The 26,086-nt window shown below is 48.2% G+C and overlaps 2 protein-coding genes across 2 annotated transcripts in view; one reads left to right on the top strand and one right to left on the bottom strand.

Annotated features, from left to right (window-relative positions):
* Positions 1–12,825: 12,825 nt before the first annotated feature.
* Positions 12,826–26,086, bottom strand: part of UBAP1L (ubiquitin associated protein 1 like) — a 41,664-nt gene continuing 28,403 nt past the window's right edge. The window contains exon 9 of the mRNA XM_043523221.1: positions 12,826–12,841. Coding sequence (XP_043379156.1) covers position 12,841 — 1 coding nt within the window. The 3' untranslated portion in view covers positions 12,826–12,840. The remainder of the gene's footprint in view (positions 12,842–26,086) is intronic.
* On the top strand, positions 16,782–19,089 carry KBTBD13 (kelch repeat and BTB domain containing 13). Its single transcript, XM_007053531.4, has one exon. It carries the CDS (start codon positions 16,981–16,983, stop codon positions 18,340–18,342), a length of 1,362 nt encoding a protein of 453 aa, XP_007053593.1. The 5' UTR covers positions 16,782–16,980; the 3' UTR covers positions 18,343–19,089.

The raw sequence follows: 26,086 nt of genomic DNA, 5'->3' as shown, positions 1-26,086 counted from the left end.
TATGAACAATCCGCACCCTGAGCACGGCAGCTATGTGGGTGTGGAGGCGGCTAGGGTGACGGAAGAATGCTTCCGGAGAGCTAGCTACCATCGCGTGAGGAGGTAGATTACCTACTGTGAGGGAAAAAATCCCTTGCATTGCAGTAGGCTGCGTCCACACTCCGGGGTTATGCCAGCCTTGTTATGGCACCATAGCTACCCCGCTATAGCTCCCGTAATGTGGATAGGGTGGCCAGCTGACCCGGGTGTAAGGGTGGGAGGGGAAAAGCAGTGAGCAATGAGGGGTGGGGGAAGAGGAGTGGACAGGGGGAGGGCCTCAGGAGGAAGAGGTGGGGCAGGGGTGGGGCCTCAGGGGAAGAGGCGGGAGAGGGGAGGTTCCAGCACCCCTACTGGAGTGTCCAGTTTTTAAATATTACCAAGTTGGGAACCCTATATGTAGACATGGCCTTGCTCACACAGGGCTCTGAGGGATTTCACTGGGAGGGAATGCAGGACTGGGCTCCTGCTTTGCAAACTGCTTTGGGCTCCGTTGGGACCAACAGCTCTCTTTTAATATACATCATTACAGCACTACTCTTCTGATTATCATCCAGGAAAACAAGGGAGTTATTTTTAAACCTGCCAGAAATAGTCTGTGATCGCAACGGTCCAGCCTGTGCCTTGGAGACAGGCTCTGGTGATACTATCTGCTAGATGCATCAGTTAGCTCTTTTTCAGTACTGGGAATCAAGAAGTCATGCTGGGACCACCATAGAGGCAGTCATTTTTTCATACTGACCTCTATTTCAGTAAATATGGTAACTGGTCGTTACTGCCACTCCCATGGAAAAATGGCTCATTTTTCTAGCAGCTCACATAAAACAGCCTTATCAAAACACCCGTCCGTTAACTACAACCCATGACTGGCACTGACTGTAATTTATGGTGCAGTTAGCAAGGCCCTTACATAAACACGGCAAAGCACTGGAAAAGTCCGGTCACCAGGCCTAATTAACGCAGGGCCTAATCCTGCAGCCTTTAGACCAACAGCCCCTCCTTTGGGCCCGGCCCTGATCGCACACTTACTTAAATCAGGAGTAGCTCCAAAGGGAGCTCCGAATCCAGCCCAGTGGGACTGCTCCTATGAGTAAGGTCTTAAAGAACACAACACAGGCCAAAACTCGTTCCTGGCAGCACACACAATTCCATCCATTTTCACAGCCTTGCCCTCAGCTGGTGTGACTCAGCTTCGCTCTGGTGCATTCAGAGCAGCAAGGCCGATTTGCAGCCTTCTGAAAAGGTGCCAGGCCTAGCATGAGGTCAAAGGAGCCAATTCTGATCTCACTCTACCTTTACACCACAGCTATTCCATTGGCGTCAATGAAACTAACACAAGTCCCCAAATGCCTCCACTCCAATTGCCCCCAAAACATGGTATGGGCTACCCCCATGCTGCTTGAAGCAGCAGTAGTAGACTCTGCCGTTGTTTGGCGACTGGTCAAAGCCATTTATTAATTCATCCTCACAGCATCCCCGAGGGTCGTATTGCGCACACACCCCGGAGAGGGGTACGTTGAGGCTCAAAGAGGGCAAGTGCCTCGCCCAGTCATTGTCAGGGCTGGGAAGAGAACACAGAGGTCCCCACTCCCAGAACCCTGCCCTAACCATTAGGCAATAGATTCATAGATACTAAGGTCAGAAGGGACCATTATGATCACCTAGTCTGACCTCCTGCACAATGCAGGCCACAGAATTTCACCCACCCACTCCTGCGAAAAACCTCTCACCTATGTCTGAGCTATTGAAGTCCTCAAATCGTGGTTTAAAGACTTCAAGGAGCAAAGAATCCTCCAGCAAGTGACCCGTGCCCCAGGCTACAGAGGAAGGCGAAAAACCTCCAGGGCCTCTTCCAATCTGCCCTGGAGGAAAATTCCTTCCCGACCCCAAATATGGCGATCAGCTAAACCCTGAGCATATGGGCAAGATTCACCAGCCAGATACTACAGAAAATTCTTTCCTGGGTAACTCAGATCCCACCCCATCTAACATCCCATCACAGGCCATTAGGCCTATTTACCATGAACATTTAATTACCAAAACTATGTTATCCCATCATACCATCTCCTCCATAAACTTATCGAGTTTAATCTTAAAGCCAGATAGATCTTTTGCCCCCACTGCTTTCCTTGGAAGGCTATTCCAAAACTTCACTCCTCTGATGGTTAGAAACCTTCGTCTAATTTCAAGTCTAAACTTCCTGGTGGCCAGTTTATATCCATTTGTTCTGTGTCCACATTGGTACTGAGCTTAAATAATTCCTCCCCCTCTCCGGTATTTATCCCTCTGATATATTTATAGAGAGCAATCATATCTCCCCTCAACCTTCTTTTAGTTAGGCTAAACAAGCCAAGCTCCTTGAGTCTCCTTTCATAAGACAAGTTTTCCATTCCTCGGATCATCCTAGTAGCCCTTCTCTGTACCTGTTCCAGTTTGAATTCATCCTTCTTAAACATGGGAGACCAGAACTGCACACAGTATTCCAGATGAGGTCTCACCAGTGCCTTGTATAATGGTACTAAAACCTCCTTATCCCTACTGGAAATACCTCTCCTGATGCATCCCAAGACCGCATTAGCTTTTTTCACAGCCATATCACATTGGCAGCTCATAGTCATCCTATGATCAACCAATACTCCAAGGTCCTTCTCCTCCCCCGTTACTTCTAATTGATGTGTCCCCAGCTTATAACTAAAATTCTTGTTATTAATCCCTAAATGCATGACCTTACACTTCTAACTATTAAATTTCATCCTATTACTATTACTCCAGTTTACAAGGTCATTCAGGTCCTCCTGTATGATATCCCTGTCCTTCTCTAAATTGGCAATACCTCCCAATGCCACCTCCCTTGTGTGGGATTGCTTCTGTGTAATGGTTTTTCCCAAATGTTTGTAACAACTGACTCATGCTGAGAGTCCCATGCCCACTGGCTGTGCCAGTAGCCAGTAAAGCCAAAATTTGCAGCCATTCATCTGAGTGCCCTCCTGTCTGAGGGCTCTGTTCACCTTGCAGTGGAGGGGCTGGGTTTCTACACCAGCTCTGAGAGACAGGGCCAATGACCCAGATGCTCTGCTGTGTCCAATTCGCGGTACATGCAGCTGAGGGGGGTCACAGTTATTGTTTGCAGCTCCTTCATCCTGAGCCCACTCCTATTCTGGCCCAGTCCCCAGCGTAGTTTAGAGCAGCCTCAGCGCTGCTCTAAACTACCCCAGCTGGCTAGTTTGCAAACTGGGGATTACCAGAGTGTAGCAGGGCTCTGGCCATGCCATCTTCCTCCCAGCCTTGTGAGCAACACAGTCCTTACACCAGAGGATGGAAGTATAAGTGTTATGTATTCCCACTCTAAGATGATCTAGGGATGCCCTCACCCTAGGGGAATGCCCAGCCAGCTGGCTCCACTGGTTTACAGCTGCTTTGCACTAGCCCAGTGCAAAGGGATTGAATCTAGACCGGTGTCTTTGCGAGCGCAGTAGGGAAGTGCATATAACACCTATAAGAAGGTGTAAGGTGCCAATCAACCCATCCCTATGGTGCCTCTAGTAACTCCATCAGAGCTAGGGCCCCGAGTCCTTGCATGCTGGGAGAGCACAGACCAAGGCTGCATTTGGTCCTTGCACAGCTCACAGGGTAAAGGACCCAGCCCCTAGCACCCCCAGACCCCCCAGCCCTCATGGCCCCACTCATAGCTAGCCACAGTCTATTCCCTGCCACCACTTTGCTACAGGTGGACCAAGGGAAAGACATTAGCAGCCCTTCTCTTTCGGGAAACACAGGCTGCATGTGTTTAAAATTAATCACAGTTCAGAGCTAAGTGTTTTTTCAAACCCCAGCCCTTGCCAGGTATTTGGAGAGATAAATCACCGCAACAAAAGCAAAGACGACATGTCACAGATGCTGCTGCATGACAGCGCTGCGCTAATCGTTCCTGGAGCCAAAGGGAGAAACAACTTTATGGGGCAGAGCAACATAAATATTTATATGATTCCAAAAGGTCTTGCAAAGATCATCATAAAATTCCCCTGTTATTAAGGCTTTAGGTGCTAGGGTGGAATTTGTTTACCTTACATCCTAAAACTGTGATTCTTTTAGACGCTAATAGCCTGGTGTTTTCCTTTGCCCCACGTGTGCCTGCGAGCCTGAGCTAGACTCCACTGTGCTGATATCAGATCTGGCAACCTGGGTTTGCAAAAATAGCACTTTATGGTACATGTCTTTATATAGCTATTTTACCAGAATAGCAAATATTGCAAAATCGCCCGAGTAATCTTACAAACAAAATCCCTAGGATTCCCAGGGGGAGTGAAAGGTTTGCTCTTTAGATCGGTCTTTAAATTAAGCCACGATGAAGGGACCCACTAGAGGATGCTTCCAACCAAATGACTTCCTTCCTAATGCACTCTGGAGGCAGCCCGGGCTGGAGGAATGAAGGTACACGTGGCAGAAGATACCAAATTCCCATCTGCTGCTGGGTGCTCTCAGGTGAGCCACTTTAAATGGTGACTTACCATATGTATTGCAGCAGCAGCTAGTGACCCGCACTTGAGAGCCGGGACCCACTGTGCTTGGGGCTGCCCCCGCCCAAAGAGTTTGCAATCTAAACAGACAAGGCAGACGCAGGGGAAACAGAAGTGAAGTGATTTGTCCAAGGTCACACAGCAGCTCAATGGGAGAGAGCCCAGGTCTCCTGACTCCCAGTCCAGTGCTCTATCCACTAGCCCAAGCTGCTTCTCCACTCACTGCCTCTGTTTTTTTCTCCATTCATCAGGGACAAAATGTAACCACCTCCTTCACATGGAATGATTGTGAAGCACTCTGAACATGTGCGTGTATATAAATGTTATAGATTATTATTAGGAATGTTTGGTAAGTGTGTAGGTAAGGGCCTTTGACATCAGGTAATCTGACACTGACATTAATGCCAAAACTCCCATGGATGTCAGCGAAAGCAGGACTGGGCCAAATGTTTGCAAGTGGGCTTTACGCTCCACTGATCTACTAGTAGCACTGTTATTCTGATTGCTTTCCTATCACAACACTGATTGTATCTCTGCGTCCCAGCTGTTCTGGTATTTGGGTTAATAATACAAAAAAAAATTGCAAGGGACTTTAAAAATAGCATCCAGCAGTGAGATCACTTGCATGAAATTACACAGTAAATACAGACCTCGATCGCAAGCGATTATTTAAAGGACTCAAAGGGTCTTAATTCTCTGAAAGCCAGCTCCCGGACCAGATCTCAGCCGATGTAAATCAGCAGAGTCGCACTAAGACCAATGGAGGAATCTGCCCCATGTGAATCAGTGCACACATGAGCGACACACAGGAAAGACCACACATATTGCTTCTGACTCACAAAATAGGACTGGTGCACAAGACGCCAAACCACAGGAAGGGAGCCAGTTAAAACACCCAATGTCTATTCTGGTAAAGAGCACGCAGTATGTGGGGAGAGACCATCCCAGCTTTAACTGCGATAGGAGGAACTATGTGGGTGGAACATAATTAATTGTTGTTCCCATGATGTTTCCATAGTATTTGATTTGCTGTAGAGCCTTATCTTCCCCAATGCTGTCAGCACAGCAATGAGAGCTGTGGGTCCTCAGCACCTCTCGGGATCAGGCCCCAAAACTGCACCTGCCATCTCATGACCCTCCAGAAACAAAATTAACCTGGCCACGTGGAATCACTGCCCTGCATTCTGCTGTCCACGGCACTGGTGCGGATGCCCTTGGACAGCCTTGAACAGCATCTTCTCTGTTCTCCATGTCTGATGCCATAACGTAAACATGCTCCAAGGGGAGTCACAGGGCAAGTTGGTGCATGATCAGAAGTTGGAACCTGATGCCACAGCTCAAAGAGGTGCCCAGCTGATAGCAAAGAGAAAAACACACCCAAATTCACCCCTAACATCAGAGGGCCTTGATTCTCTGCTCCCTCCAAGCTAAAGTGGATCAGAGCTGTTGAGAAAGCAGGGTACATTTTTACAGTGTTGCTGTTCTGACCCTCATTTCGCTTTGTGCTTTGACTTTACTGATTTGGGGCATCCATGGCCTTCATCTGAGTTCTCCCCATGTTCTTTCATAGCACTTGGTTCCCCTTAGTGGACCTTCAGGCTTCTTCCTCGCTAGGTGGACCTTTAACACCAGGGCGAGTGAAACACACACACCTCCTGGGTGTGGTGTTCTGTCCCATCTAGTGGCACCAAGACCACTTAGAGAGAGATTATGAGTCTACTCTACACCCTTTGCTAAGAGCCAGTCAACTTCTAGCTCATGCAGTAGCGGCTCATGCACTAAACTCCAAAGGTCCCAGGTTCGATCCTGCCCGCCGACGACTGAGGTCTGTCGGTTATACACTAGCATGACATGGAGTTATGACTGTTGTAACCAATTCTTCCCTCTTCTTTGGGTTGAAATTGACCGGGACTGGAACCAAGCCGATGGCAAATGATTAGATTGTTACAATCGCTGCATAGCAGGACCCCAACCAGAAACAGCCCTATGTTTTTCTAAAAGATCAGATCTAGTTCAAACAGGAATTATTTCAGGGATGTTCTAGAGCCTGTGTTATGCAGGCGGTCAGAGTAGATGATCACAGTGATCTCTTCTGGCCTTAGAATCTATGACCCTATGAAAACCTGCCTTATGGTTTTTGTAATCAAACCAGGTGTTTGTTTCAAATTCTGAAGCATTGAACAACATGATACAAATCAGCAGATGGGGGTCATACATGACAGCTGTTCTCTTAATAGATTACCAGGCCCCACTGTCCTCCAACTTCAATCTGCTGCTCTCACTGCAGACAGACCTTTTGAACGGCTACATAAAGCTGCTCAGGGAGAGAAGAAAGGTTTTGACAAGCTGGAGAGTGTAAATTATGATATATTAGAATAATGTAACAAGGCCATGGGATCTGGCTGGCAATACGTTGAGCGTGTTCATTCATGACACGACGATTTTGTAGAGCATCAGAGAGATAAGATGGTTGACAGAATAGCTTTTATTGGACCAACTCCTGTGGGTGGTAGGTACAACTTTCGAGCGACAGGTCTGGAGAATGAAATCGGAGTGTCTGTCATACAAAACTATCTCCCCAAGATTGCTTTACAGAGTTAAATACTGGTAGTAATGGGAGAGAGAAGTTAAGAAGTGAGGCCTGCGGTGGGGAAGATCTGCCATTCATCTATGATCTGAAATGAGGTGGAGAGTTGATGATGTAAAGAGACACAGAAAGTCTCCACTAAATGGCTAGAGAGGAGATTCACCCTACATCATAACGTAGCAGTGCTGGGGTTTGGATTCAACTGTGCTGTAATTTCGTGAGCTGTTCTGGCAAGATTTTGTCTCATGTCATTTTGGCTGCATGCAAGTCTGAACCAAGAACCAAGTCCCTTTTGGATCTGACATGGACGTAAGATTCCCTGGGATTCAGGGATTCAGATCAGAACCCTCCAAAATGGAAAGGGTCTTGGACTGATAGCTGCACATCCAGCTATTGCAATTCCAGTGTCAAAAGCTTTATATGCACAAACCAGGCATGAATCTGCTCCTGCATCACCTACAAATAACATATTTTTCCCATGTAAAATGGTGTGCATTCAGTTCTGCACGTGCTGTAACAGCTGCAGTGCAAAACTGGGCAGGACAGTGCAGAAGCTGGGGCTGGAAATGTGATCCACTGTGGCTACTGGTCAGTTCTAGTGTCATTTGTTTAACCAGATACACATGCTATCATAGAATCATAGAATAGAATCATAGAGTATCAGGGTTGGAAGGGACCTCAGAGCTCAAAGCAGGACCAATCCCCAATCAAATCATCCCAGCCAGGGCTTTGTCAAGCCTGACCTTAAAAACTTCTAAGGAAGGAGATTTCACCACCTCCCTAGGTAACGCATTCCAGTGCTTCACCACCCTCCTAGTGAAAAAGTTTTTCCTAATATCCAACCTAAATCTCCCCCACTGCAACTTGAGACCATTACTCCTTGTTCTGTCATCTGCTACCAATGAGAACAGTCTAGAGCCATCCTCTTTGGAACCCGCTTTCAGGTAGTTGAAAGCAGCTATCAAATCCCCCCTCATTCTTCTCTTCCGTAGACTAAACAATCCCAGTTCCCTCAGCCTCTCCTCATAACTCATGTGTTCCAGTCCCCTAATCATTTTTGTTGCCCTCCGCTGGACTCTTTCCAATTTTTCCACATCCTTCTTGTAGTGTGGGGCCCAAAACTGGACACAGTACTCTAGATGAGGCCTCACCAGTGTCGAATAGAGGGGAACGATCATGTCCCTTGATCTGCTGGCAATGTCCCTACTTATACATCCCAAAATGCCATTGGCCTTCTTGGCAACAAGGGCACACTGTTGACTCATATCCAGCTTCTCGTCCACCGTAACCCCTAGGTCCTTTTCTGCAGAACTGCTGCCTAGCCATTCGGTCCCTAGTCTGTAGCGGTACATGGGATTCTTCCATCCTAAGTGCAGGACTCTGCACTTGTCCTTGTTGAATCTCATCAGATTTCTTTTGGCCCAATCCTCCAATTTGTCTAGGTCCCTCTGTATCCTATCCCTACCCTCCAGCGTATCTACCTCTCCTCCCAGTTTAGCGTCATCTGCAAACTTGCTGAGGGTGCAATCCACACCATCCTCCAGATCATTTATGAAGATATTGAACAAAACCAGTCCCAGGACCGATCCTTGGGGCACTCCACTTGATACTGGCTGCCAACTAGACATGGAGCCATTGATCACTACCTGTTGAGCTCGACAATCTCGCCAGCTTTCTATCCACCTTATAGTCCATTCATCCAGCCCATACTTCTTTAACTTGCTGGCAAGAATACTGTGGGAGACAGTGTCAAAAGCTTTGCTAAAGTCAAGGAACAACACGTCCACTGCTTTCCCTTCATCCACAGAGCCAGTTATCATAGAAGGCAATTAGATTAGTCAGGCATGACTTGCCCATGCTATGACATGCACCACCAGGTTCGGCTACAGCAGAGAACTCTGAAGAAGGTTGAAGGTGGCTTTGTTGGCATTTTGTTCCCCACTCCCTCTGAAGACAATAGAGAAAAGACTGCTGAATGCCCCCTCTGGACAAGAGAGGCCTGTGGTGGGTCAGAGACTGGCAGCTAATCCCACATTTAAGAAACAGCAGGATCATGCGAACAGACTTCTGCACTTCTTCTCCAGAGAGAGGAACATCTTTGATAGAGGCTACTACCACCTCCAGAGATAGTAGGATCCTTCCATTTGTCAGACCTCTAGTTCCTCCTGCTTAGCCTCACTTTCCTTCTGTTGCTGATGTTGGAAATAAGGGGCATGTTTTCACAATTGAGGATAATTAGCCACTGGAACGGATTCACCAGGAATGTGGGAAATTCTCCATCATTTGGGGTCTTAAACCAAGACTGGCCATCTTCCTCAAAGGCATGTTCTTGTTCAGCCACGGGTCTGTTGAACTTGGCACAGGAATTTCTCAGTGAAATTCTCTGGCCTGTGCTATGCAGGAAGTCAGGCTAGATTATCGGGACAGTTCCCCTTCTGGCCTTAAATCTATTAATAAGATGGACCTTGCTTCATCATAAGCCTCTTGGGTGAACTGAAGTGAACTCAGAACAATGTTTTTTGCTGCTAAGAAGCAAACATTTGCTCTGCTGCCTGTGTGGACATTCCAAGCTGGAGTAATATGAGAAACTGCTGCTGCTTAGATTTGACTTCTTTTTTGGAGGGAGGGATTATTTTTTTCTTTGAAGGGAAGGTTGAAGGACACCAGCCCAGGAAGCCATCTTCAGATGAGTCCCTTTGTTCTCTTCCCAGCAGTTCTACTTAGATAAAGACTCCATTGTGCTGTTGTGCAGCAGAGCCAATAAGCCCAGATGCCCCATAAGTCATTGATTTAACTACCATCAACCGTTAACAGATTAAAACATGCAAGCCAGCCAGCCCAGTTTGGAACGTCCAGCCACCTCCACATCGACATTTACCTTGGGGTGTCTTCAGCTTGATTGAAACTGACACCCCCTGCTCCGTCCATCCGCTCTTATTCCTGACCTGCTGCTTAAGGTCAGTCTCCCCTAGTTATTGCTTCTGGCCAGGCACCAGGTTTTCCTTTCAAAGGAATGGTCCAAATAATCTTGGCCACAGAAAAGCACTTTCCTCGCTCTCCCACGTAATATATCTATGTAAATCATCACTGCTCAGCCTGGCTGGAGCTCAGTAGCCGTCTAGCTGCAGGAACAGGTGCACACAATCAACAGCATCTCATTTAGACCATGGGCCCGAAAGGCAATGAACCGCGTATAGCAAAACAAAACCACCCCTCCCCCACCTGCACTTAGCACACCTAAGACTTCCAAACCAGCTGATAAGCATGATTTAACTCCCACAGCTACCCTCTATGACAGGTAAGTCATTTTAGCTAGCTGCTTTGAAGTCAAGGAAACTGATTTACACCTGCTTACAACAGGTCTGAACTTGACCTGGGAGACCAGATTCTGAACTGCACCTCTCAGCCCATAATAGGGGGTAAAGGTAGTTCCAAGCCACCTTTGCGCTCCACCCACCCCCCAATTCTGGGAGCCTGCTCGGACTCCAGTATAAGTTAGAGCAACCCTGGGGTCTGCTTTAACTTATAGCAGCTTCCTATTGCTCAGCATAGCTGGAACGCAGAGCACAACAGATACACCCCTGGCCATCTGTGACACACGCCTGCACCCATCCCAGCATGCCTGCGTGATGGAGGCTGTGCAGGGGAGTGGCAGAGAATCCTCATGCCAGCTTTGCACCAGCTGAGGAAGGTCCCTGCTCTGGGGTTATTACCTGGGGGCCGTCTCTGCCACTTGTCTTTTATGCGAATTAAGGCGACTCGGGAGTTTAAGTGGCTCGCCCAAGGTGACAGTGGCAGAACTGGGGTTAGTACCCAGGAGTCCTAACTTCCCGTTCTGTCTCTCTCTCATCAGATCAGACAGCTCCCCAGCGCGGCTGTAATATTTATCCAGGTGGCAGCATTGTATTCCGGAGTAAAAAACTATAGACCATTGGAAGTGTTCATCCTGAAGCCTCTTCCCTGTTTTGTACGCTGCTCCAGGGTGCGGAGGGACACACACGACCTTTCCTCTGGTCTGTTTCAGTTTGAGATTTTTTTGTAGCCATGATTTTAGAAGTGTAGCAGGAAGCCTTTGGCAGCTGCCCCTTTTCCAGCTGTTAACCGGTCTGATGGATCCCTTTTATGCCTTTTGCCATGGCAACCTGAACAAGACATAGAAGCTGTTTGAGGAGAAAACAAAACCGCTGTTATTTTTAATGCACCAGCTCTCTTCTGGCAAGGATCCAGTGGGTTCTGAGCCTAAGAAACTAATACCATGTTACTCAGAGGCACCCAACTGCACATGTGGGGCTCTGCAGAGCATCCAGGAATGGCCAGATCACGTGCACTAAGTGGGGCAGAGCTGACTTTTCTACCCTCTCCTCTGCCCCATGTTTTGGGGACCAGAAAATAGAACATCCTGGTTTTACATCTTTACAGATGTTGCTAATCCCCAATGGGTCTGGGGCTGCACCTGCAGCAAGCTGTCTCATGGTAGGAGATTAACCGCTGGATCCCATCCAGGAGTTTGACAATCACATTCTCCAGACCCCCTTCCCACCCAATGGAGGGGCTGTGTCTTTGAGGGTGCATTGGGGGAGGGTGCAGGGGAATGAGGCTGTTCATCCCCTCTTTATGCCATTAGAGGAAATTTTTCAGTGCTTGTTAAAGGTACTGGCTTAGGTCATGACTGATTGGTAGGCAGACATCCCAGCCCCCTGACAATCTAGGCCCATCCCCGGCCTCAGGAGGCCAATAGACACAACCATTGCAGACTGCCCACTCACTGAGAGCTTTTTGGATACAGATATTTTCTCTTGCTGTAGGGGCAGCATCCCTGTGCTAACCATGAAGCATGGGTTTCAAATGGCCTCCGTTTAATAGCACACTAGATGGACTAGGGCATTCTATGGTCATTACAATGGTTAAGGAATGAGTCATCTGATCAACAGTGAACTGTGTGTTCTCACCTTGAACAGAGTGGTCAGCAACCGATCTTGGAGACCAAGAGACACAGGGAAAGGGAGGCACTGGACAGCAATGATATAAAGCTTTGCCAATGAACTAATAACTCACAATACTTTGCACCTGCGCAGCTCCTTGCAACCCAGGGGATCTCAAAGCATTTTCAAAGGGTCGGTTAACTATTACCATCTGCATTTCACCAATGGGGAAACTGGGGCACAGAGCAATGAGGTGAGCAATTTGCTCAAATCCACGTGGTGAAACAGCGGTGGCGCCCAGAACCAAACCTGAATTTCCGGAGTCCATGTCCCCTGCCCTGACAACCGCCTCCACAGAGCGTTGGCCACTTTTCTCTCCGGCAACTTGCATATATGCTGCTTCCTTAGGCCCGGCAGATTTGAGGTGCAAGCAGCAACTACAATGCTGCCAAGCGTGACACCCACACATCTGGCGGCCCTGTCATACATTCTCACTGCACAGCTGGCTCCTGACATGTCCTGCGGGAACGGGATCAGGTTGCATTTGCTCCTCCCAGCTATCAGGGGTCCAGCAGCAATTGCTGTGGAGACAGCCTTCCTACCTCTCCTCTCCCAGCTCCTGGTAGGGATCTGAGCAGGCCGTAGCAGCAACAAAAGCAGGGGGTGCAGGCAAAGGCGACAGGTACAGCTGGTCAGAGTAATTTAGATGGAGCCACATTCCAGTGCCGCTGAAATCCAAATGCTTTGTGAAGATGGGTCGATTCTGCCGCAATTTCACTCTGGAAGAAAAACCAGAAAAAAAACGTTCTGTCAGTGTTCAAATGTTTTGAAATGATTTTTTCCACTTAAAATATTTTTGCTTTGCATTCTGCACAAGGACATAAGACCTGCCCTGCTGGGACAGACCAACACTCCATCTAGCCCAGCGTCACCTCTCTGACAGCAGCCACCCCAGAGCTTCGGGAGGGGGTGTGTGTGTGTGGAATGGGGCAATCTGGACGAGATCCATCCCGGCTTCTGGCAGCCTATTGTAAAGTACAATACCAAACAGAAGACAAGTGAAATGAAACGTTTTGTGTCATCAGAACACAAGTTTGGGGAAATTTTGCTTTGCGGAGAATTTAGCCATGTTCCATTTTAGTTCTGCTTCAGAAGGAAGACAAGTCTCAAAACCCTTCGCAAAACGGAGCTTCTGTTCTCTGCATGGCGGTGATGAGGGGCTCAACATGGCCCAGCCCCAGCTCCCCAAGGACACCCCAGCGACCAGCCCCCTAGCGCCCACCAGACACACCCTTCCCCCGTCTCACCTAGCAGCCATTCCACTCCAGCAGCTTCACCATCCTTGACACACTCCAGCATCCAGCTGACCCCCACCTGCCAAGTTCTGCGCAGTTCCATGCCCTACCCCCGCCACTCCGTGGGGCAGAGCGTGTTGACCAGAAACATACGGCTCCACGCAAATTCTTTGCACATAGGCAAATGATTCCATTAAGTAACCTGCATAAAATGCCACCCGTGGAGCTGCACAGAACTTGCCAGCTTTGCAGCCAAGCATGACTCAGAGCCGGCCTGAACTCAGGTGAACTGGGGGTTGGAACTGCAAATAAATTCTCGTCCTTTTTTGGAGGCAGAAGGCTGAAGGTACCTGACTGAGCAATGCCAGCTCCAAGTCCAGGTGCTGACAACAAGGGGCTGTTATTCAGGAGCAAGGCTGAAGAACAAGAACAAAGTGGGGGGTGGGGAGGTTAGAAAAACGGTACGGTAGCCTCAGCAAAGTACCACCACGCCAGCGGGTTTGGGTCAGGAACGGCTCCGACGGGCTCCGCAGAGCAACGATCCCCTGGGCGCTAATTGCCTGTGGTGATTTTCCTCTTCTCGCTCCTCCGCGCGACAGCCACAGCCTTGGTCTTTTCCCAAATTCTGTTTTTGTCTCTCTCCCCTGCAGGCAGCACGAGGCCTTTTCAGGCTTACGGGCTTGACCTCTGGCTATCCCCCGGGGTCGACATCCCCGTGCCCCCACTGCAGGCTGACGCTCACCAAGAGAGGGAGGGGGCAAAACTAGAGGCTGGGAAAGCAGCAGGCAACCTCCGCCCTCTGCCAGGAAGGCTCTGCTGAAACTGGAACAGCTCAGCTAATGCTGTTCCTAACTGGCCTGTTGGGGGAGCTGTAGAGCAGTGCCTCCCAATGCATACCGGCCCCTCTGAATGGGAGGTAAATACACTGGGCTCCCGCTTCCTTCCTTAGTCTGTGCTAGCTTGAGGTGCCACTTGGACACATGTTGTCCAACCGCAGAGTGTGTGCTCTGCTCCAAATCCCCTCTCTGGAACTGTGAGCCTGGATTGACCCAGTTCCCCATAGGCTGGAGCTGGATGGAAGGCAGCAGAGCCCAGTAGGTCGAGTGGAGACAGAGGAGCGGGGGAGTTACCCTTGCAGACCAGAAAGCAGTGTTGCAGAGGGATGCTGACTGCACCCTACCTACCTACCAGCGTGTTAGGAGCACCCAGTCCCCATCTGTGCCCAGGCAAAGCTGGGATTCAGACCTCTACCTTCTTCTTAGCGCTTCCACTCACTGAGTCGGCAAATTGGGGTTTGTTTTAGCTTCTGCTTTGCTATACTGTGATCGGCATAGATGTGGATAAAACCACTAATAAGTAGGGGCAGTCATTTAAGGTTAACCTCCATTGATTTCAAAGCTCCCCCTCCAAAATGTAAATCACCTAAATTAGGGACAAATTTGATTGCTAATTCCACCTCCTTGATACTCCTGGGAGACAAAAATAGAAACGCCCCCCAGGGAGCTTTGCAGGGATGACTGCAACCATGGCCAGGCACATAAATGTGAAATCTTCCTCCTGTATCTGTCCAAGCCCCTGAATGAAGCAGCTAGCTGGACTATGCCTTGAAGGAGGCACTGAGGTTGTACAGTGGATGCAGTCCAGCTGTCAATCCAACAGCTACTGTAATAGCAAAAATGAATGGTGTGTTTTTTCACCAACGGAGCCCACTTCCGTGGAACTTTCAAACCCCAAGGCCGACCGTTCACCGCGCAGACCCCACGCTGCTTTTGCATCGTCTCTCCCAATATGCAAAAATAAAACAAAAACCTGTAATAAACCATCCCTACTGCTTGTCAAACGCCCTTTGGTGTGTGTGGCCTGCGGTGCTGGCAGACGCACCGTCCCATAATTCGGGCTTAAAGACTCAGGGATTTACGGAAGTAGTTATCTCATTGAAGCCATAAAACTTACTTTTATGAGGGGGGGGAAAGTACACTCTTTCCAGCAATACAAAAAGCCACAGCTGTGGGATGAAAGGCGATGAATGAACAGCAGGATTAGAATATCTATGGTCGTTTCTGCACTGGGGTCCGGCTCTCCCCCCGGGGAGATCGCGTCAGACAGTCTGTATGCACCCAGTAGAGAAGCCGCCTTTGGAATTCCTAGAACTGGGCTTCTCAGACATTCTCCTCCTGCGGACCATATCTTAATAGAGAGATTTTCTTAAGGACACCTCCTCACCAATTCACAATTGTGCAGATTGCCTCCCCGCCAGTTTGCAGTCACATAACATTCTTGTGGCAACTCCAGCAATCGCTGACCTGAAAAAGGTCACATTAGGGAAGTATTGAATGTATTTTTAGCTACTTTTAAGGCATTTTAACGTCTGGAAATTAGGAAGACGAGCCGGTACTATGTGACTAGCCAGCTCGCCAAGGATCACTAGCAGTTGTTCTGTGGACCACAGTTTGGGAGCCTCTCCTAAGACAGTGGGTCAAACACTTAACACCTGTGTGCCTCAGTTTCCCTGGTAGAGCACCTCGCTCCCCCAAAGAGGTAAGCTCAGTCTGTGAGCCCCAATTCTGCTCCCTGATACAGTGGTTTAATTCTGGAGTAAAAACGCTGACCAACTGCACTCCCAAGAGCAGAATCTGGCCTTCTGAAAAGCACTTAGAGATCCTCACAGCAAAGTCCAAAGTATGATTATTACAAGCATCTCACAGTATAACTATTTCTAGTTCAGTAGCACCTATGGGCCTTTAGGAGCCCACAGGGAAACCTGGCAAAGACCCCAGGCAAGATTTTCAGAAGTGACTTGTGATTCTGGGATGCCTTCAAGGGGCCTGGTGTTTAGAAAGCACTAAGCAGCCAGCCTCCTAAAACCAGGGCTCTTTGTGGCCTCAAGCGGGGCACACAAAAATTGAGACACCAAAAGATCACTGGTTTCAGAGTAGCAGCCGTGTTAGTCTGTATTCGCAAAAAGAAAAGGAGTACTTGTGGCACCTTAGAGACTAACCAATTTCTTTGAGCATAAGCTTTCGTGAACTACAGCTCACTTCATCGGATGCATTCACTAGTTACTTTTGGAAACCTTCACCACCATCTTCCCTAGGTAACCTTCTGCCTTGGGAGATCACCTCACGTCATCCCCTGAGGGGATTTCACGAGTTACAGCTGGGATGAATTGGACCCGTCCAGTACGATTAAGTTCCACCTTTATTTGATGACCTCCCCTCCCCTCACCGATAGGCAGCTAAGCGCTGCCAGTCCCTGGAGTGGCTACTCTGTGTTTCATTGGAAGCAGTGATGCTGGTATCAGCTGGTAAGAGAGCTCCATGGATGCCAATGACAGGCTCTGCTTATGGCTTTCATTGCTGGCAGCTCCGATCACATGGGCCACAGCTATCTTTAGCTGGAGGTATTTATATTACAAGTTAGCAGCGTCTTAGCTGCTGGGGAGGCTTGGAAAGCTAGCAAACAACCACAGAAGAGATAGGAACAGTGCTCTGCTTGGGAAGCGGCCGACATACTGAGAAAGGCTTTGGGTTCCATTGTGTCCTTGCCCATGCATTGAGACACCATCACCACCTGCTTCCCTGGTTCAGGTCTCCGGCATTAGAAGGCTGACTCCGGATCAGACCATGCAGACGTTCCTGCGGGGAAGAGTGCGCATCAAAGTGGAGGAGGAGTTTTTCGCCACGGACAAGGCTTTGCTGGTGGAACACAGTGAGTACTTCCGTGCGCTCTTCCAGTCTGGCATGAAGGAGAGCACGCAAGATGAAATCCAGATCCAAGACTTGAGTGCCGTGGGATTTCTCCTCATGCTCCGGGTCCTGGCAGGGGAGAGACCCGTGCTGACCTGTGAGGAGAATCTCAAGGCGGTTGAATGTGCAGCTTTTCTTCAGGTGAAGACGATGACCAAGTATCTGATTAATTCCATCAATTCCGATAACTGCATTGTCCTTTATCAAGCTGCTGCCATGTTTGGCCTGCAGGACCTTTTCCACAGTGCTGCCCTGTACATTAGAGATGGCTATTCTGATTTAGAGGAGTACTTAGACTGCCTTTCCGCTGACCTGCTGGATTACGTGGACTCCCTTCTGCCCAGCACATTTGTCGCAGTGGGAGCCCATACGCCAACCTTTGAGTTTCTACAGGACCTTTCGAGAACCATCTGCTACCTTGATGAGGACGACAACACGTGGAAGACGCTCTCCTGCTTGCCGCTGACGGCCAGCACGTTCCTGGCCGGCATGGCAACGCTGGATAATAAGATCTACATAGTGGGCGGAGTCCGTGGAGCGAGCAAACAAATCGTGGACATCAGCTTTTGCTATGACGTAGATGCTAACAGCTGGAGCGAGTTTCCCAGTCCTCAGCAGCTCCGGTACGACCTCACACTGACAGGTCATGAAGGTTATCTTTACGCCATAGGAGGAGAATTTGAGAAGACCTTGCTAAAGTCTGTGGAGAAATACGATGTGTCCTCCAACACCTGGACTTTTGTCGCCGATCTGCCCCAGCCAACAGCAGGTGCGCCCTGCGCCCAGGCCATGGGGCGGATATTTGTCTGCTTGTGGAAGCCACTAGACACCACGATCATTTATGAGTATGAGATCCAGAAAGACGAATGGCTTCCCATCTCAGCCTTAAAGAGACCTCAGAGCTACGGCCATTGCATGGTGGCCCACAGAGATAATCTCTACATCATGCGGAATGGGCCCTCAGACGACTTCCTGCGGTGTGTGATAGACTGCTTCAACCTCACCAGCCTGCAGTGGACAGCTTTACCGGGGCAATTCGTGAACAGCAAAGGAGCTCTCTTCACTGCCGTGATCAGGGGGGATACAGTTTATACAGTCAACAGGATGCTGACCCTCCTCTACTCCATAGAAGAGACGGCATGGAGGTTCAAAAAGGAGAAGGCTGGCTTCCCAAGGAGCGGGTCCCTACAGACCTTCCTTCTCAGGTTCCCAAGGAGAGACCACAGCATTGCCACTTAGTCAGTCCCTGCCACAAGGGGGTGCTCTAGGATACAGGAGCCAGTGAAAGCTATTTAAAAATGGATCCTCAGCTTTCTCCTTTTCTTTCCAAGCCTCCAGCTGCTCAGTAGAATTCCATGTATAACAGGAGGCTGCAGCATCACTCAGGTCCCGATCTACTGAGTGCTTCTAGCTCCTCCTACGTTCGCCCTTCCAAGCAGCAGGAGCCAGCGTGAGGAGCTGCAATTCTGCTGCCAAGCCTGCTGATTGCCCTCTGCTCGTGGTTACAAAGCATTGAGCGCTCTGTAATGCTCACCCTTTATTTAACCCGAGGTTGTCCTAATGTGTCTGGAGTTTGTAGAGCCCTTTGAGACCTCCAGATGAAAGACATTTCAGAAATGCAAAATAGACAGTGTGGCCTAAGGGACAGAACACCAGACCGGAACTTGGGTGACCTGGGTTGGATTCTCAGCTCTGCCACTGGCCTTCTGGATAACCTTGGACAAGTCACTTCCCCTCCGTGTGCCTCAGTCTCCCCATCTTTAAAATGGGAATAATGATATTGCCCTCCTCTGTAAAATACATTGAGATCCATGGAGCTGGGTATAGTTTGTATTGACCGAATTTGTCAAATGTTTATAAAACCATTTATTCTAGGTACTGATGGGAAAAGATCAATTATCTTGTAGAATTAAAGGGAAGAGGTTTTTTTTAAATGTAGGCACGTGTTTAAAAAGGGTAATTGTTTCATGGAAATTAAATGAAATAACTTGTAACGCTGTTTATAAGTCAGGTTTTTATACTGCCAGGGAAATGCTTTTCCGGCTGCCAAACATGTACTTAGGAGTGTATTCCCTGCATTGCTCTTGAGATATCAAAGGAATATATCCATGGACCTGTTTCCAATTTAAAGTGATAGCATGGACTGGAACCAGGTACCTGGAAAGTCTCTGAAGGACAGTGTGTAGAGGGGGGTGGGGAAATTATACCGGTGGGATGAAGGGAAGAAAAATTATGCTGTTCTGAATTGATTCCAATAGGATTCCAAGTGAGACAATCCAGTAACTGTTAGAGGTGGACTGACAGCAGGTGGTGTCTGGCACATTTAGGTTGAGAGCTGGCTGGGCGGAGTCCGAGCACTAAAGCTTGGCTTCCGATCTGACATTCCCCGCATCTTATGAGCCATTAGTGTAGGACTATGGCTCAAAGTGGTAGAAATCTCCCAAGACCAGCTGATCTCGTAGCATTTCGGGCTGCTTCCAGCGTGGATTCTGAACCAAAACCAGGGGGTCAGGGATTGGGTCTGGAGGATTCCGATTCTGCAGATTGCAAATGGGGGGTCGGGTTCAAGATCCTGTTTCGGTGCCTCTCTGGTAAGAACATTTGTAGGGCGAGTCTTGAACGGGAATCATCCGGATCCAAACCCCTGCCTCATGATTTTGGTACCAGATGCGGAGCTGGAACTGTTCTATAGCATTTCTGTTTAATACTTAGGGCCTTCCTCACTCATATTAGCCTGCCCTTCATGTGCTTAACAGCATCGTCCCCAGAAAGAGCCCTCAGGAAAGGTTTACCTCTGGGAATGACAATGCAGCATCAGTCAATGCCGACTAGCTGATCACGTGACACCTTTCGGAATGGTGTTGCTGGGAGAGATATTAAAACTGTGGGTCAAATATCTCCCTGGTGTAACATCATTGATTTAGTATCAGAGGGGTAGTCGTGTTAGTCTGTAGCCACAAAAACAACAAGGAGTCTGGTGGCACCTTAAAGACTGAGAGATTTATTTGGGCACAAGCTTTCATGGGTAAAAACTCCACTTGTTCAGATGCATGGAGGGACTTAGGTGAGTTACAGTAAGGATGAATCTGGCCCAGTCTGCAGCCCTGGGAATGTGGGACACTTGTGGGTGCTGGGTTCAATATTTCCTTCTCATCCCGCAGTTCTTTACATCCTGCTCATTAATGCTCCCTGCTCTCGTTAGCAAGACTGCTAGCGACACAGGGCAGATTCCTAAGCCAGCCTGTCATCCCCTGGACCAGCAGAGGAGACTGGAAGTGCCGCAGTGACCCCTCCAGCCACTTTGTGGGCAGGGTTTATCTGCTCTTGAGAAGGCCACATCCAGCCCCTCCTTGTCAGGGACACTGGTCACTGAGGTACCCGTCCCTATGGGCAGATAGAGAATACTGCTGTTACAACAGAGGAGCCTGAACCAAATCTCTCAAAACTGAGTATCCCTGGACTTGGGAGTGCTCAGAATCTGAACCCAGGTCCCAATCCACATTTTGCAAGTGGCCCCCTCTTTATAATGGGCTAAACCAGAACGCCAGATCCAAACATTCATGAACTGTGGGGTATTCGAGTTGTCAGTTCCGAGGTGGAAACCTCACTAGGTATTAATCAACAAACCTCTTTCTGACTGGTGTATTTAGCAGATGGACTCTTTGTGTTGGGCTATAAACAAGGTGGACTATGAAAGGTTAATTGGAACCATGAAAAACCCTTGTCCCTGGAATGAGAACATATGGCCACTCTCATTTGTGACTTACGCCAGGTTTTCAAACCAGATCTCTGGCCCAAAGGACTAACCCCCTCCACATCCTTGTATGCCAGTCAGCTCTTTCAGGCAGGCAGGATCTCATTTTCAGTTGTCCTCCTCCTCCATTTCCAGTAAGTGAACATTACAACAGCTGCCTGCATTCAGTTCATTACTCGTGCACCCAGCAGCACATAGCCACCAGCTCAGTAAGAACATGATACAGGTGGACAGGCTCCCAGGCTACATTGGGAGCTGTATCTTGGGGTGGATCAGTTTCACAGCAACAGCGGATTCTGCAGTGGAAGTACAGGCAAGTCAAGAGCTGTGTGTCCCGGCAGAAATCCTGAAGTGGCCCATACAACTTCACAGTAATGGGTGTGTTAGTGTAAAGTACAGGGATCAAAATACAGCTCCCCATTCCACCCTCACTACAAATCAATGGGGTTATATGGAAGGAACTGAGAGCTGCATTTGGCCCACACTACTGGACCAAAATAGGAATGATGGGTCCAGTCCTCAGCTGATATAAACTGGCATAGCTCCTTTGTAGTCAATGGTGCTATGCTGATTTACACCAGCTGAGGATCTAGTCCTGAAGCACCTTTATAATGGTCAGGGCATCTGGGTGCTACTTTTGTTATAATTAAACTGGCCTTGTATTGCACTCTGGCCTATACTGGGCACAAGTACTTACCCTGGGGGGAGTCCACTGACTTGAAAGAAGTTTCTTCAGTCTTACCCCAGTGTTGCAGAGAAGGATCAGGCTCCCTGGGCCCAATTCTTCTTTCACTGCACCTGTGTAACTGTGTGAGGTATAAATGGCCCGGCTGCCTCTCCTGACATTATGGAGCAAGAGTGTGTTTTTTCCCATTTTTCGGTTTTCCAGTCTAACGCCAACATCGCTCTCATAGGCAGTCTTTTCTCTACAAGGTAGCCACTTGAGCGGTTCAAGCATGATTTGACCATGCTTCAAATCAGAGAAGAGTTTTTAGCCACCCAGGATTTTACACAGTTGGGTATTGCCAGCCTGCAAATGGAGCTAAAGTGGGGGGAAACTACTATGAGGAGCAATATGTAATCCCCATAGTATAGGCGTGAAGCTGCCTTCCTGACAGCATTGCTGAGGTGTCTTGCTGCTTGTGAAGTCCCAGGCACAGATGACTTTATTTCCTGTCTTGTTTTCTCCTGCCTGGCTTGTCATTGCTCATTATTTTATACCCTAATAATTCTATCGCCTTTCCCAATGCGGGAGCTATGTATCCCCACACAGAAAGGCACAGCTCACGGGACAGGCTTTCGATTTGGAAGCTTGGCAATTTCAGCAGCTTTTCGCTCAGCCCCAAAATGAAAGCGTTAGCTCTTGAACCATATCAAGGTGTCTCCCATGCATCAACAGATTCATTGTCTCTCGTCACAAGTCATTACAGGCTTTGCTCTTGCAGTTCAACAGCACTTTGGCTAATGGACCAGAGAGAATAGCATGGAGGAGATGAGTCCATCTATCTGAAGAGGGGCAGCAGAGACTAGCTAAATTGCTGACCCTTTTCTCTGTCATGGAAATACTGATGCTTCCCTGGATGAAACAAGATGTGTAGGTTCAGGATCAAAGACACGGTGCAATGTGGCTGACAGAGCCTGAATTATGACCAGAAGAGATGCACATTTACCTACTGCCCACTCTGTGCCAATGCCAGGAGAGAGGTCCTGGAGGCCACATTTAGGCTGCCAGGTAACAGACTGAAGTCTAGGACCTCCATGGTAGCATTCTCTGAAATGAATCCACTTCCATGTGTAGTTAGACAAACAGAACTGCAGGGTCTCAATGTGTGGATGAGACAATAGGGTTTGGAGGAGGGATTTAAGTTTATTAGGAATTGGGGAACCTTTTGGGAAAGGAGGAGCCTATACAAGAAGGATGGATGCCACCTAAACCAAAATGGAACCAGATTGCTGGCATGTAAAATTAAGAAGGTCACAGAAGAGTTTGTAAACTAAGGGCTGGGGGAAAGCCGACAGGTGCGGAAGAGCACACAGTTCGGACAGACACATCCCTTATGGAGGATTTTTTAAAAGGGATACTCTATATCCTCGTAAAGAGAGGACAGGAGTTCATAAAGTACAGGTAGGAACTGAAGAGAAACAGTCAAACCAAAAAGAGTCCCATTCAATTCCAAAATTCCAGAGAGAGTGATTCACAGGGTTGGGATCTGTACAGGGGCAGAGAACAGGGATTGGGCAGTTGTATGGGGCCACCAGACACATATAGTACACTGTATACAAAGTAATTATTTGGATTCACACCATGGTTTTCAGTCAATGATTTCAAAATACTGCACAAAGCTGGGTAAGTACCATGATCCCCTTTTTACAGATGGGGAAACTGAGGCCAAAAAAGTTAATTGATGCTCAGCATCGTTGAGTCAGGAAAACCATACCCACATCTTCTAACTCCCAGTTCCATCCTCTAGCAATGATGCTACCTCCCTTGAGGGAGACTTGAGGAAAGTTTTACTGTTGCCTTAGAGAAGCACAGAGGCTGCCTGGTGTGAACCCCACAAGGTTTAGGGAGTGTTAGCTTGTTGACATTGTCTTATTTTGAGATCCCAAAATGAATTTATTAGTCCAGACGGTGCCCAATACATTCCCTTTCTGCAGATACAGAAAAAGGCATAAATAAGCGCTCTCAGTGGCTACCCACTGACCTGCTCCTAAATTTGAACAGCCTCTTAAACAGAAGAAAATGAGCATTTCCTGTTTGCATAACAGAGCCTGAATCAGACAGATTTAAAGCTCTCCCAAGAAGTTTCCCACACCTCAGTGCCACGATCAGGCTATTTAAAAATAAACAGAGCATCAAAAAGAAGGGGAAAATACTTCTGGAATCACTGAAATCGCGTCCGAGCATGGGAAGAAGGCCCCAGTTCCACTGACGACAAACTGGTAAGTCAATAGGATCAGGGCGGGCACGGGCAAAGGATGTGTACGGTGGTTGGCTGGGCCTAGGATAGATCTGTGTTTCAGTTGTACAAGGAGAGGGAAAACTAGGAACTTCCCTGGTTCTCTCTGTGAATTGGAGAGGGGCCAAGGAGATGGATTTACCCTGGCACCTCTCATTGTTAATTGTGGGCCTGAGTATCCACTGCTCCCATTGACTGTGACTGGATTTTGGGTGCTCAGCCCTTCTGAAACTCCAGCCCTAGCTGCATTCCAATAGCGCCAAGAGGCCCCTGCAGAGCTCAAGGCCCCATTGGTGCTTTCTGGCATTCCTGGCGCATGGCTGCTGGTGCACACTCACACCCCCAGCTGGTTGCGCAGATGACAGCCCGGGTGCTGAAGTTCCAGGGTTGGTTGAGCTGCTGCCCCTCGGCAATCAGCCCCATAGTGTCAAAAACTGCACTGGCTGATTATTCCCTTTTCTCTGAGACACCTGCTAAGTTGCGGGGCCAACTAAGTCAAGGATTTCAACAGAGGTACAAGGCTATTTATTCAAAAAGCCATGGTTTAGCCAAGAAGGATATATTTAGGACCTGATAAACTGGGACAGGCAGAGGCTGCTGAAAGTATAAGAAAGGAAAAAATATCAGTAGAAGAGCAGTCTGGGTTCACCTTCAAACTCATAAAAATTCAGTGTTGTCAAAGGGACCATTATTTCCAGATACAACGAGCCAAACGTGTAGTTTTTATGCTGTACTCTGTTTCATCAGGCAGGTCACTGAACACTTAGATGTTTAATTTCCACCCCTGCTTTCCTTCTTTCTTGGGTTCTGAGGCTAAGAGCTGGGAAAATCATTACTGTATCACACCAAATTAATACCCTTTTATCTGGAGTATTTGGAAAACTGTTACCCCCCTTCTCTCTCTCTCATTTCTACAAACCTTACACACACAGCATTGCTAGAAGAGCCCTCAGCTGGCTGGATTGACTCTGCCTATCAGTGCATATAAAGTGGTGATCAACATGAAGAGCCAAAGTATTACACAACCATTTTTCCACAAATTGAGTAGACTCCTAACCCTCCATGACTCCAGAATCTAAATAGAACAGAAAAGAATGCCAGCTGGCACACCTCAAATTCTTGGATTTCTAGCTCTTGCCAAGTTCCCTGCATTTTCAAGTATGCAGCCATGTGGGTCATAACAGTTACTGCCTTTTAAAAAAAACAACAAGGATTCCTTGTGGCACCTTAGAGACAAGTTTATTTGGGCATAACAAGCTTAGTCATGGGCTAAAACCCACTTCATCAGACGCATGGAGTGAAAAATACAGAAAGCAGTATAAATATTACAGCACATGAAAAGATGGGAGTTGCCTTACCAAGTTGGGGGGGGTCAGTGCTAATTAGCCTCATTAGCACTGACCCCCCCACTTGGTAAGGTAATTCCCATCTTTTCATGTGCTGTAATATTTATACTGCTTTCTGTATTTTTCACTCCATGCATCTGATGAAATAGGTGTGTGGGTGTAGGTGCCACCTAGGCAAAACTCCAGGTACGATCAGGGTCTCAGTGAGGTTGCCTTGACTCCTACGCTGGAAATTTATTTTTTCCCTTCCACCATTTTCTGCTTCCAACTTTACTCTGTGCTGCAAGTTAGCATTCTCCTTGCACAGGACAGCTATCTGTGCTCATCACAATGTCATCGGAAAACCCAGCAAGGGTCCAATCCTTGTTTCTCCTGCCTCTGAACAGGGAGTTCATTATCGAGCATTTGTTCATTATTATCACTTCTTAATGGGTGGGGCCCCTCACAGCTGCTGCCTCTTTCCCTCCTGATAAAGTCGTATCAGCACAAGCAGTCCCGTGGAAGCCAAGAGATCTCTGTGTAAGCAGTGACATTCACCCCTCTGCAGCAGCACAAGGCCTGTAGACCACTTTAGCCACACTTAACTGTACTTCAAAGGCTTAAGTGTTGCATGGGCCTTAACTCACCATTAGGTCATGGCATTTGGATGTCTGCCCAGAGTGAAATGCCAGATCAAACCAAGTTCAATACTACTGATGAGTTTGCACTTGCCGGTTGTGACTTTACCAAATTAAGAAACACAAAAATAGCCATCTCACCACCGCTTGGCAAAAAAGTTTCCACCTCATGATTTAGCTTAGAGTTCTGCTCATTGAAACAAGATCTACACCAAAGGTGTGAACATTTCCTGCTAGTATTGTCTTAAAGTCATGCACAACACGACAAGGAACTTTCCAGCCCTCAGCTATGCACTTTCAGGATGA

The sequence above is a fragment of the Chelonia mydas genome, chromosome 10 (assembly GCF_015237465.2).
Source record: "Chelonia mydas isolate rCheMyd1 chromosome 10, rCheMyd1.pri.v2, whole genome shotgun sequence".
NCBI classification, from domain to species: Eukaryota; Metazoa; Chordata; order Testudines; family Cheloniidae; genus Chelonia; species Chelonia mydas.
This window is presented reverse-complemented; position numbering and strand designations above follow the sequence as displayed.

Bases quoted from the DNA above. Each gene is read 5' to 3' on its own strand.
- KBTBD13 (XM_007053531.4), top strand. From the start codon at position 16,981: ATGCAGACGTTCCTGCGGGGAAGAGTGCGCATCAAAGTGGAGGAGGAG.